This window comes from Heliconius melpomene, chromosome 15 (assembly GCF_056956725.1).
Source record: "Heliconius melpomene rosina isolate 202511_hmr_F chromosome 15, ASM5695672v1, whole genome shotgun sequence".
Taxonomy (NCBI): Eukaryota; Metazoa; Arthropoda; class Insecta; order Lepidoptera; family Nymphalidae; genus Heliconius; species Heliconius melpomene.
In genome coordinates, this window is record NC_140403.1 from 6,955,810 (window position 1) to 6,965,809 (window position 10,000).

Genomic DNA, 10,000 nt, shown 5'->3' on the forward strand with positions numbered 1-10,000 from the left:
TTATATTTACAGATAAATACAGCCTTAAGTACAGAATAGTCATAATACTAAATTGTTTCTTCATTTGTTTCGTTGTTGTACTACTAACTACTTTATTTCTTTATATGACTTAATAAAAATCTACAGATAAGCTTTTGTATATTTGCAAATTGAAAATTTAAAGTTAGAAAAACTTAACTGAACTAAAGAATTTAGATAAAATAATTAACAAATGCACATCTGATCCTTTATTACATCTTACAATATACAATAGAATGTGTTTTAATTACTTTATTTATGAAAATAATATAGAATAATACAAAATAAATTATTATTGAAGTTCAAATACAATTTATATATACAATTAAGCTTCAACTGCTATCTTTGAACTAGCTTTAGTCCTTGGAGGCCTCTCTGGTTCTTTTTCCTCAATTAAATCAGGTAATTTGTCTGTAGGCACATCAGGTAACTGATCCTTTACATCTAATATAGCCTCAAGCTCGGCTTCAATTTCTTCATCATCTTCATCAGTCAGTTGGCCAGAAATTAATTCATCTATCTCTTTCTGTTTTTCAATACCTTCCTTAGTTTCATCCAATATCTTCTCAATCTCATCAATATTTAAAATATCATGTATATTTTTTAAGGCAGTATTACCAGTTTTCAAGCCATCAAGAACCTACAAAATAAGATTCATAAATATAAGATTATTAAGATATTAACAATTTATTACCTAAAGGAATAGTGAAAATATCGAAAGATTACCTGTACTTCAATCTGGGCAAATTCTAAATCATGTGTAAGCTGTTCTAATTTTTCCAACTGCATGTCAGCATTTTGAAGAAGGTTTTCTTGGTATTTTTTTTTCTTTAAAAGTAATTTTGCTCTGTCTCGTTTGTCTTCAGCCAGAAGTTTTTTAGCTAACTGTCGGTCCTTTTCTAAATTTAGTTCAATTTTCTTTTGATACTGTTTTAATTTATCTCTTTGTTGTTTCAATTGCAAAATTGCTTTATCTTGTTCAGTAACTCGACTCACAGGTTTTTTTGTTTTGCTAAATAAGCCTCCCATTTTTATTTAAATATTTTAAAGCTGTAAGTTTAGAAAGTATAAATATTTAAATTTACTTTTGGATAGAAAAAGACATTACATTAATTAAAAGAACACTGTTATCAGTAAAAAATCTAAGTAGGTAAATAGATTCCTTGTCTTGACTTTTGTCATTATTGCTTTGACAAGTTTGACATATAGTGTTTGAGAAAATGAGAACCAATTACAAAACAGTATGATTCATTTTACGTGACGTGTTAGAATCAAATTTGTATAGATTGATTTATTACTTAAGTAGATTTTGTTTTAAAGATTTTTATTTAGAAGCCATTTTTAGTTAATTGAGTACATTATATATGTTGTCTTAAAATATTTAGAAACTATTTTTTTTATTTTATTATGATTTTACTTTCTAAATTTTCCATCACCTGATATTAAGATTATTACTCGATCATAATGTAAAAAAAGACTTTTTATATTATTTTTATGTTACGGTATCAGACTCCTCCACATTACAATTAGTAAGAAAGAAAACGAAGCTATCTTTGCATCTTATGTTATTTAGCTTCCAATATATACTTAATCAATATACTTTTCTTACAATATAAACAATGACGATAAAATATGATAATTATGACGACCAATCGAAATAAACAAAAATATTAGTAAAAAAATAATGAAATATAAAATATCTTCTTTATTTTTATTAGCGATATTGTATAATACGATATTATTATCGTAATTATAGCGTGTATTCAAATTGTGGGGATAATAATTTATTTTCATCTGTAACTCCATATCCATACCATATTTTGTTATTTATCTTCATGCACAAAACTCTAAAATTTGAATTATCTATGTCGGAAATATGGCGGTGGATGGATGTTCTGTACAAATAGTTCCGTAAATTGTTTGTTAAGATAAAACTTGTAGTTACAACGGTATTTGTGAGCAATACAAATAACTTTTTCTGTATAGTATATTTTATATTTTATGTTAATATCTAAATTTAAGTATCATTTAATAGTTTTTTCATTATAAAATATTTGTAAAAAGAAACAATGGCAGTGCTAGCGGCAGCACAGCTTTTAGATGAGTTGATGGGAAGGCATCGAAATACAAATCCAAATGAAAAAATAAAAAAACCAAATTGGGAAGACCCAGAAGTAAGTTAAATCTTTATACTTTATAATTTTACCTTTAAAATTATCTAACCTCTATTTTAAATCGGCTTTCTACGTCTTGTGCTTTAGTATATCATGTTTTGTGGAATTTCTTATAGGAACTTACGTCACCCTTATGTGCTGTTCTTGCAGTAATATATTTTGACATTATTTTGTTTTTCTTTCAGTATTGTAAATATTATATGGTAAAATTTTGTCCTCATGATTTGTTTGTGAACACAAGAGCTGATCTTGGGGCATGCCCCAAAGTACATGACGATGAAGTCAAAGAACTGTTTGAAAAAGCTGACTCTTCATATAAAAAAGCTCAATATATTGAAGAGTTTTTGCGATTTTGTCGTCACATGATTAGCGATGTTGAAAGTAAGCAAAACTGGTCTCTATATATATATTACTGAATAAAATAAATTTAATCACTTATTCTACTTATAAAATTAAATATTTTCAGGAAAAATTCAAAAAGGTAAACAGAGGTTGGAATTGATGAATTCAAAACCAGAAGGTCCACCAATGACTCAAGCTCAGACTGAAAAAAATCAAGAACAGGTTTTTCTTATTTTGTATTTTGTTTGCAAGAGAAACACAAGCAAAAATATATATATTTTTTTAAATTTTCTGTACTTATTTTGCCTTTTTATTGTCTTGTTTGCCTATATACCTACATAAAAATTTAATATTATGTATATAGGCAAATTATAACAATATTTTTTGTTTTCAAAAATCAGGTAAAATTGTTATCTGAAAAGATAACAGCATTACTACGGGAAGCTGAAGAAGCTGGTTCTTGTGGCAATGTAGAACAAGCTCAAGGACTTATGAAGTTATGTGATAGATTGAAAGAAGAAAAAGAGCAGCTATTGAAGCAGCAAGAGAATAGGTTAGAATTTTTACATTGATTATATGAAAGGCTACCTTTGTAGAGTTGGTTATGCATGTATGTAAAGTTTCAAAATGCCTAGGCCACAGTTTGTCAACCATACTGTTAAATCACAAATAACAAAGTTGAATCAATTTTAGTTTTTAATCGTATATGGGGAATCAGTGTTAAGAATTATGACTATTGTGTTATGAATGCATTTATTTGAAATTTTTAAATTTTCTTATAGCCACTGGTCAATGACAGCGGAGTTGGCAGCCGCACAAGAAAAGCAAATGGAGGTTTGCCCTGTGTGCGGAGCGTTTCTTATTGTTGGTGATGCCCAACAGAGAATCGATGACCATCTCTCTGGAAAACAGCATGTTGGGTATGTTTGTTGTTATGTAATATTTTTATTATGTAATATTTTGTGGTGTAGAAATAATTGAAAATGAAGATCATCCACCTCATCATCCCTCCTTTTGCTATCCCCTGGAAATAGCATGTACATTTTTGTGTAACTTCAATGTATCCTGGAAATAGCAACTCAGTGTTAAGAGACTATTCTCGAACTTCTGTCCATGTTTCGATACATTATGTGTTGAGTGGCAGAATTTATAGATATAAAACCATGTTTTAACTTCTTACCAGAGTAAAGAAGTGAAAATGATACAATTTGCAGAGTGGGAACAGAACCGACAACCGTCACGTACAGATGGCTTCTACATACATACTATATATATATTTATATTTACATTTCAAGTAAACTAACAGACTAAACAATTAATTATTAGATACTTCAAATTGCGACAAGCCTACGAAGAAATGAACGAGGCACGAGAGAAAGAGCAACAAGAGAAGGAACGTAAACGTCGGGAGGAGCGCGAGAGGGAACGCAGCGTGCGCGGCGGCGGGCTAGGCTCGGATAGACGTGATAGAGAGAGGATGGAGAGGGATAAGGAGAGAGACAGGGAGAACAAGGATAAGGAGAAAGACAAAGACAAGGATCGTCATAGGTAATTACATTTTTCTTAATATACAGGATGGAAGCGTCTGCGCTCCCTTTAAGGGAGCAGCATATAGGGACAAATATTTCAAATTCATACCTAAAAAAAATAATTAAGATACGTCAAGTTTAGATGTAGGTTTTTTTTTATTTCATGATGTTTATACTTATTGTATTATGTATGACGAAGTTACGAAAAGACACCAATACTACAAAAATACTACTAAATGTTAATCAACTTTGAACTTTGCCGCCTATACCTACGACTTAAGAATCCACAATGAAGAGATACACAGAATGGCAGGTACTAGCGAGGATGTTACAGTGAGAATAAAGAACATGTTCCGCTGCTTTGGGCCCGTCAAACAAATGAGTAATGAAAGAATGGCATAAAAGATTTATGAAGGAAAAGTGAGCGGTAAGAGAGGTGAGGAGGAGACCTCGGTTGATGTTGTGATTGTTTGTAATGTCGTTTCCAGAGATAGGAGTGAAAGCCGAGACTGCGGGATAGATACTAATTATATTTCCAATAATTCATACATTAAATAGATACAAAATGAGGTTACATAGTATATATATATTTACAAGTATGTTTAGCTACCATAATCTATTCATTACATCTCAGGTTAATGACAGTGGACAAGGCGAGAGGTATGCATAGACCGTAGCGTTTTTTCGCTGTGTTCCTTCTGAGTATCCCGCTAGGTATATAGGGTGCAGCTATATGTATTCATTACATGTATTAATTAGATCGAGCCGTGAGGAGCGCGGCGGCCGCCACGAGGAGCGCGACCGCGAGCGTGACAGGGAGCGCGAGCGGGACAAGGAGCGGGAGCGGGACCGGGGCGAGCGAGACCGGGGCGAGCGTGACAACCACCGCGAGCGCGACCGCGACAAGGAGCGCGAGCGTGACAGGAAACATCGGAGGGAAAGACGTGAGTTTATTGTTTTTTTTTTCGAATTATACTTGAGTTATGGTTCTAGTTCAAATTTAAATTAAAAAACAAAAAATAAAACAAATACTTTTGCAAGTGCTTTAAGAATCGTGGCATGAATAAAAAGCTACGATTGTCCATTCTTTTTGCCCGAATTCTAGGTACTGCGTGTTGAGAAGCGGAATTCAAGTCTAGTTCCCTAGCTCTCTGTATTATTAAAGAAATAAAAATAATTCATTCACAAGTGGGAATCGAAGCGATTCTGCGCTGCGCACTGCGCCCTTTTGACTGAATTGAAATGTATTAATGTTTTAATTTGCCTTTTGATCTGAATATTTTTTAAGACACCAATTACAAGTTGTAGGTAGTGCAGACGTGCTACGACGGCCTCTAAATTTTATTGACGAACTAATAAATGTTTCTAGGATCATCGCACGAGCGGTCCCGTCGGCGTTCACGCGAACGCCACTAGCTAAGACTGAGGTATCACAAAAGCGCCTCGAGCCGGTAAGCATATATACAAATATCATCACTTTAAACCACATTTACACAAAAACACACCCAACATCATTGACAGAATGTATGGCATCCCAATCACACATCACCAAAATAATCATTTAATAAGTAATAAATAAATAAAACACTGTTATTTTACAGCTTTAGTAACATACCAAAATAAAACTTCAGTTTACGGCAAACGTACAGGGAGTTATGCCTTTGCGCTCAATTCGGTAGTTGTCGTCACACCGACGGACTTGGCAGGTATTTGATACGTATTATGAATAGCTGGAGCAAGAAAGGCTTTCGTCGATTTCACTAAAATAATGTGATCACGATAAAGAACCCCAATGCTGATTGAGCAGCGGTCCTAGATGACCATCCGCATATACTTCGTTTCGGTTGAGGTACTTTTAATGTTATTTCGTATCGTGGTTTTCGAGTCCTACAGGTAGCCGGATTGAATCTCAAATGCTGGTTGATGCATTTGTTAGGTTTTGCGAATTAGGATCTAGATGGAACCTTAGGGCGTTGTATAAAGTCGCTTAAAATAATCAAAGTCGTCTTAAAATAAAAGTCGCGCCGTCGTTTTTAGGCAATTCCGTCACATTAAAACAAAAATGGACAAGTGAAGGGAGCGTGTTCCATATGCTTCTTGTTTCACAAAATGGATGCTGTTTTTACTTCATCTTCTGTGCGTTTCCAGGTACCCTCATATGGCAACAAGTTTTGAGACCAGATTATTTATTAATAAATTTAGTTTTTTTTTGTTATTTCTTATAATTTATTTATATATATATATTTTGTCTTTTATTTAATTTGTGCTACTTGATGCCATATTATAAGCTATCTAATACCCTTTGACCCTACATGGAATAAACTGACAATGATTGAAATCGATTTCAAAATTAATATTCTTATATATATTTTTTTATCTTATACTCAATCACTGACAGTTGTTTCCATTAATATATTTCCATATTCTCTTTACTAGCAATATCGATGGACTTTTCAGTTGGCATACCATAGACGAAGATCGACGCCATCGACTCTACCATAGACAAATGAGGTACTTATGAAATTAACCAACGGGCCATACGAAGAGACGAAGGCGCCATTTTAGTCACTTTGGCCGTCAATATCGAGGTGACATAGAATAGTTTCGTGTAATATAACAATTTACCATGATTTATGCATGTACTTTTTCTATATAAATAGACATCTGATTATATGCAAATTTTCAATTATACGTAAAATGTAAAGAATACCAATTAGAAATACTTCAATGTGTGTTTTTTAGTATGGCAACATATATTTGAATTAAAAACTGTAAACCTTGTACAATATTATATTTTTGATAAGAAATTCAATAAATAGAGATCAGAAATAAATATTTATATTCAATATATAAAGATCTTTACTTTGCTAGCGTATGTCGATGTCTAATTATAATTAAACTTGTTATAATTTCTATGTAGATTGTAAGAAGTGTAAAATGTAGCTACCTCGCCAAATGTTTTATCCCTAGGCTGGTTATTTGTATAAACCAGATCCCACTGAGGAGTGACTTCAGGTATTTATATAACATTTTATTTCCCTATAACTTTGTCATTAATTTTATTATGTATGAAATTTAAAATGTGAACCAATAGGGATTGTCCATATTAATTGATATAATAAAATAATACAACATAAATGTCGTTGTTTTATTATCTATATACTTATCGTTAAGGCCATTAATTTTGCTTTTAATGTTAGAACCCAATTGATTCCGTTATAAATGAAGACGTAGATAATATAAGCGTGGTGCATTTGGGTAATTCTGAACAGCAAGTATTACAGCTGTCATCGCTTGGGCAAGATTTATTCAGTAGATGCCTAAAGTATCCATAACTTATACACATGAGAATAATAAATTAATAAAACCCACTACTATAAAATGGGGTTATTAGAAACATTTTTATATTTTTCATTTTTATAATGTCTTCGGCGTTAAACAAAGCAACAAATTATATTGACGTATTAATATTGATTTTACATTTTCTACACAGTTAAAAGTATTTTTTACAAATATCGCAAAATGCAATTATATAAGTCATGTCTGTTTAGAGTTGCGTTATATGGAGCTGAATAGGAAAATGGTTAAATAAATTTGGTGTTCTGTAAACATGATTTGTAAAATAAAACTAAATATCTTGTAATATCTATTTTATTATAAATTTCATTTATAACTATTTAAATCACAATCATTATGATTTTAGGAGAAATAAATAATGTAAATATAAATATTTTGGAAATTGTATCTTTAAAAGTAAAAAAAAACAAGTTAAGAATATCATCACGAAATATTTGTTAAAAGTACAAATGGAACTTCGGCTTGCGTCAACGCTATTGACAGTTTTCCTAAACCTTTTCGATTAACAATTTAAGCAGCTCACATATTTTTTACCTTTTTTTAATTTCGCATAAATTCATGGTCTTTCACTATGCAATAATTTTGTTTAAAAAAAGCAATAAAGTTGTAAATTTAGTAACGGAAAATTAGGTATTTTATATATTACATTTCAATATAGACTCAGACTTGTTTTTATTTATTGATACTGTGATGTTAATTTGCGCCATTTTTATCGGTACCGAAATATCAATGATGACAAACCATGTAGTAGCCACAATATACTGTGTAGTTTCAAACAATATTTTAATTTATTTTTAATATTGGCAGCATTCAATGTTGTCAGTTGTCAATTGTCATGTTTTTGAGGTTATGATTAATATAAATAACAACAACGATTTAATCGACTTTTGATTTAAGGTGTATTAAATTATTATATTTATTCAAATATGCTTTCTGAACAAGAAGAAATATCACCAGAAGAAGCAAGAGCAAAATTACGGGAATCGTTTCTTAAGGCTCTCAATGAACTAAAAGGTAAAAAAGATAAACGTTTTCCTTTTGATAGTTTTTATAATATAACATTTTAGAAAAAACTGTTGTTTCTACAACGAAAATTTGTAAAGTATGTCTTAATAAACTTTAATTAAAAAAAAACTGCAGTTAATATATTTTTTATGAAAATCATATTAGTATTATAGTCTAATTTATTATAAATATTTCAGGAGAGTCATGTAATATAGTTACATATGAACAGTCAACACTTGAAGCAAATTTTTCAGGCTGGAAGCCAAATGGTTCAGAGATTCTAGTTAGTAATCTGAAAACTCCAGCTAATATTGTTATCCCGTCTGCATTGCTGCGAACCCCTGATGTCCTTGCAATTCATTTTAATAAGCAACTAGAGTTATCATGATATTAAAATATGCATAAAATATTACGAAATTTGAATATAAATTGAAAATTTCATTGTTTTATTAAAATGTTCTTAAAGTAAGCAAGTATAAGCAAGTAAAAAAAATTCAACAAATTTATATATGGAATAAAATTATATTTCATAAAAAACAATGTTTTTAATTTTGCTTTTTATTTTTTTTACATTGTATTCCGCACATAACAGGTCATGAGGCCATTGTTGCACAGGAACACAAAAACATGACAGTAATTGTAATAGTTGTGGTCTGATATATTTGATATTTTAATTAATTCACTCTTGTAATGGGACAAAAATGCAGTGTTGTGTTCCACTATTCAACATGCCATGTTTCCACAACACATGCTGGATACAGCATAAAAGTGAATCTTGTCTTAGGATATAATTTGACTAGAAGGTACCTGGTAAGGTATACAGACAAAGAAGTGAATTGATGTAGAGAAATGAAATTAAGGATATTATTTACAATCTTGTTGTAGGGGGAAGGACCCTGTGCCTACTTGGGAAGGAATACTGCCTATCTTAAGTGTAATAAAAGAGTGGACTGTATAATTATAATATTATTATCGAGGCCAGCTGTGGCGCAGGGGCACAAAGTCTGACTGTAAAACCGACTGGTTGTGGGTTCAACCCCACTGGAGAAGATGAAATATTTAAATTAATATTTCCATATCTTCTTCGTTCTGGTGTCGAGGCAAAGCGCGGCGTTGTGTTCTGCCACTCAACACGCAATGACTCCAGAATTCGGCAGAAAATGGAGAATGGAGTGCCTTAACACTAGGTTCCCTCTACCTACCCTGCTGTGTGCGCACAGCACCACAGGGTACAGTGTGAATATGTTGTTTTATTTATCAAACTATAAATTAAATTATCATCATCATCATCATCATCATCATCAGCCTGTCCTCGTCCACTGCTGGACATAGGCCTCTCCAATGGCACGCCACTGAGCTCGATCTTCAGCTCTTCGCATCCAGCCGCTGCCCGCTACTTTGCGAATATCGTCACCCCATCTAGCTGGAGGACGTCCTACATTACGCTTGCCGAGGCGTGGTCTCCACTGTAGAACGCGCTTACCCCAACGGTCATCGGTTCTGCGGCAAATGTGACCAGCCCATTGCCACTTCAGCCTGCTAATCCTTTGGGCTATGTCGATAGCATTGGTTCTC

At 32.2% G+C, this 10,000-nt stretch overlaps 3 protein-coding genes across 3 annotated transcripts; 2 read left to right on the forward strand and 1 right to left on the reverse strand.

The window, feature by feature from the left end:
• Window positions 1–204: 204 nt before the first annotated feature.
• LOC146531539 (charged multivesicular body protein 6-A-like) lies at window positions 205–1,215 on the reverse strand. Its single transcript, XM_085198025.1, has 2 exons — window positions 745–1,215; window positions 205–658 (listed from the first exon to the last, which is right to left on the reverse strand). Exons 1-2 carry the CDS (start codon window positions 1,045–1,047, stop codon window positions 344–346), a joined length of 618 nt encoding a protein of 205 aa, XP_085054151.1. The 5' UTR covers window positions 1,048–1,215; the 3' UTR covers window positions 205–343.
• Window positions 1,216–1,936: 721 nt separating this feature from the next.
• LOC146531540 (luc7-like protein 3) lies at window positions 1,937–7,201 on the forward strand. Its single transcript, XM_085198056.1, has 9 exons — window positions 1,937–2,192; window positions 2,378–2,573; window positions 2,659–2,756; window positions 2,936–3,087; window positions 3,317–3,454; window positions 3,861–4,082; window positions 4,823–5,007; window positions 5,433–5,514; window positions 6,521–7,201. The coding sequence occupies exons 1-8, from the start codon at window positions 2,088–2,090 to the stop codon at window positions 5,477–5,479; spliced, it is 1,143 nt and encodes a 380-aa protein (XP_085054182.1). The 5' UTR covers window positions 1,937–2,087; the 3' UTR covers window positions 5,480–5,514; window positions 6,521–7,201.
• Window positions 7,202–8,226: 1,025 nt separating this feature from the next.
• Window positions 8,227–8,937, forward strand: LOC146531541 (uncharacterized). The gene is made up of 2 exons (XM_085198057.1): window positions 8,227–8,434; window positions 8,623–8,937. Exons 1-2 carry the CDS (start codon window positions 8,347–8,349, stop codon window positions 8,811–8,813), a joined length of 279 nt encoding a protein of 92 aa, XP_085054183.1. The 5' UTR covers window positions 8,227–8,346; the 3' UTR covers window positions 8,814–8,937.
• Window positions 8,938–10,000: the final 1,063 nt, after the last annotated feature.

Excerpts from the sequence above, each read along its gene's own strand:
- LOC146531539 (XM_085198025.1), bottom strand. The coding sequence starts at position 1,047 with ATGGGAGGCTTATTTAGCAAAACAAAAAAACCTGTGAGTCGAGTTACT. Across the intron at positions 659-744 it reads TTGCCCAGATTGAAGTACAG|GTTCTTGATGGCTTGAAAAC; the intron begins GTAATCTTTCGA and ends CTTATTTTGTAG.
- LOC146531540 (XM_085198056.1), top strand. The coding sequence starts at position 2,088 with ATGGCAGTGCTAGCGGCAGCACAGCTTTTAGATGAGTTGATGGGAAGG. Across the intron at positions 2,574-2,658 it reads CATGATTAGCGATGTTGAAA|GAAAAATTCAAAAAGGTAAA; the intron begins GTAAGCAAAACT and ends AAATATTTTCAG. Across the intron at positions 3,088-3,316 it reads TTGAAGCAGCAAGAGAATAG|CCACTGGTCAATGACAGCGG; the intron begins GTTAGAATTTTT and ends ATTTTCTTATAG.
- LOC146531541 (XM_085198057.1), top strand. The coding sequence starts at position 8,347 with ATGCTTTCTGAACAAGAAGAAATATCACCAGAAGAAGCAAGAGCAAAA. Across the intron at positions 8,435-8,622 it reads GGCTCTCAATGAACTAAAAG|GAGAGTCATGTAATATAGTT; the intron begins GTAAAAAAGATA and ends TAAATATTTCAG.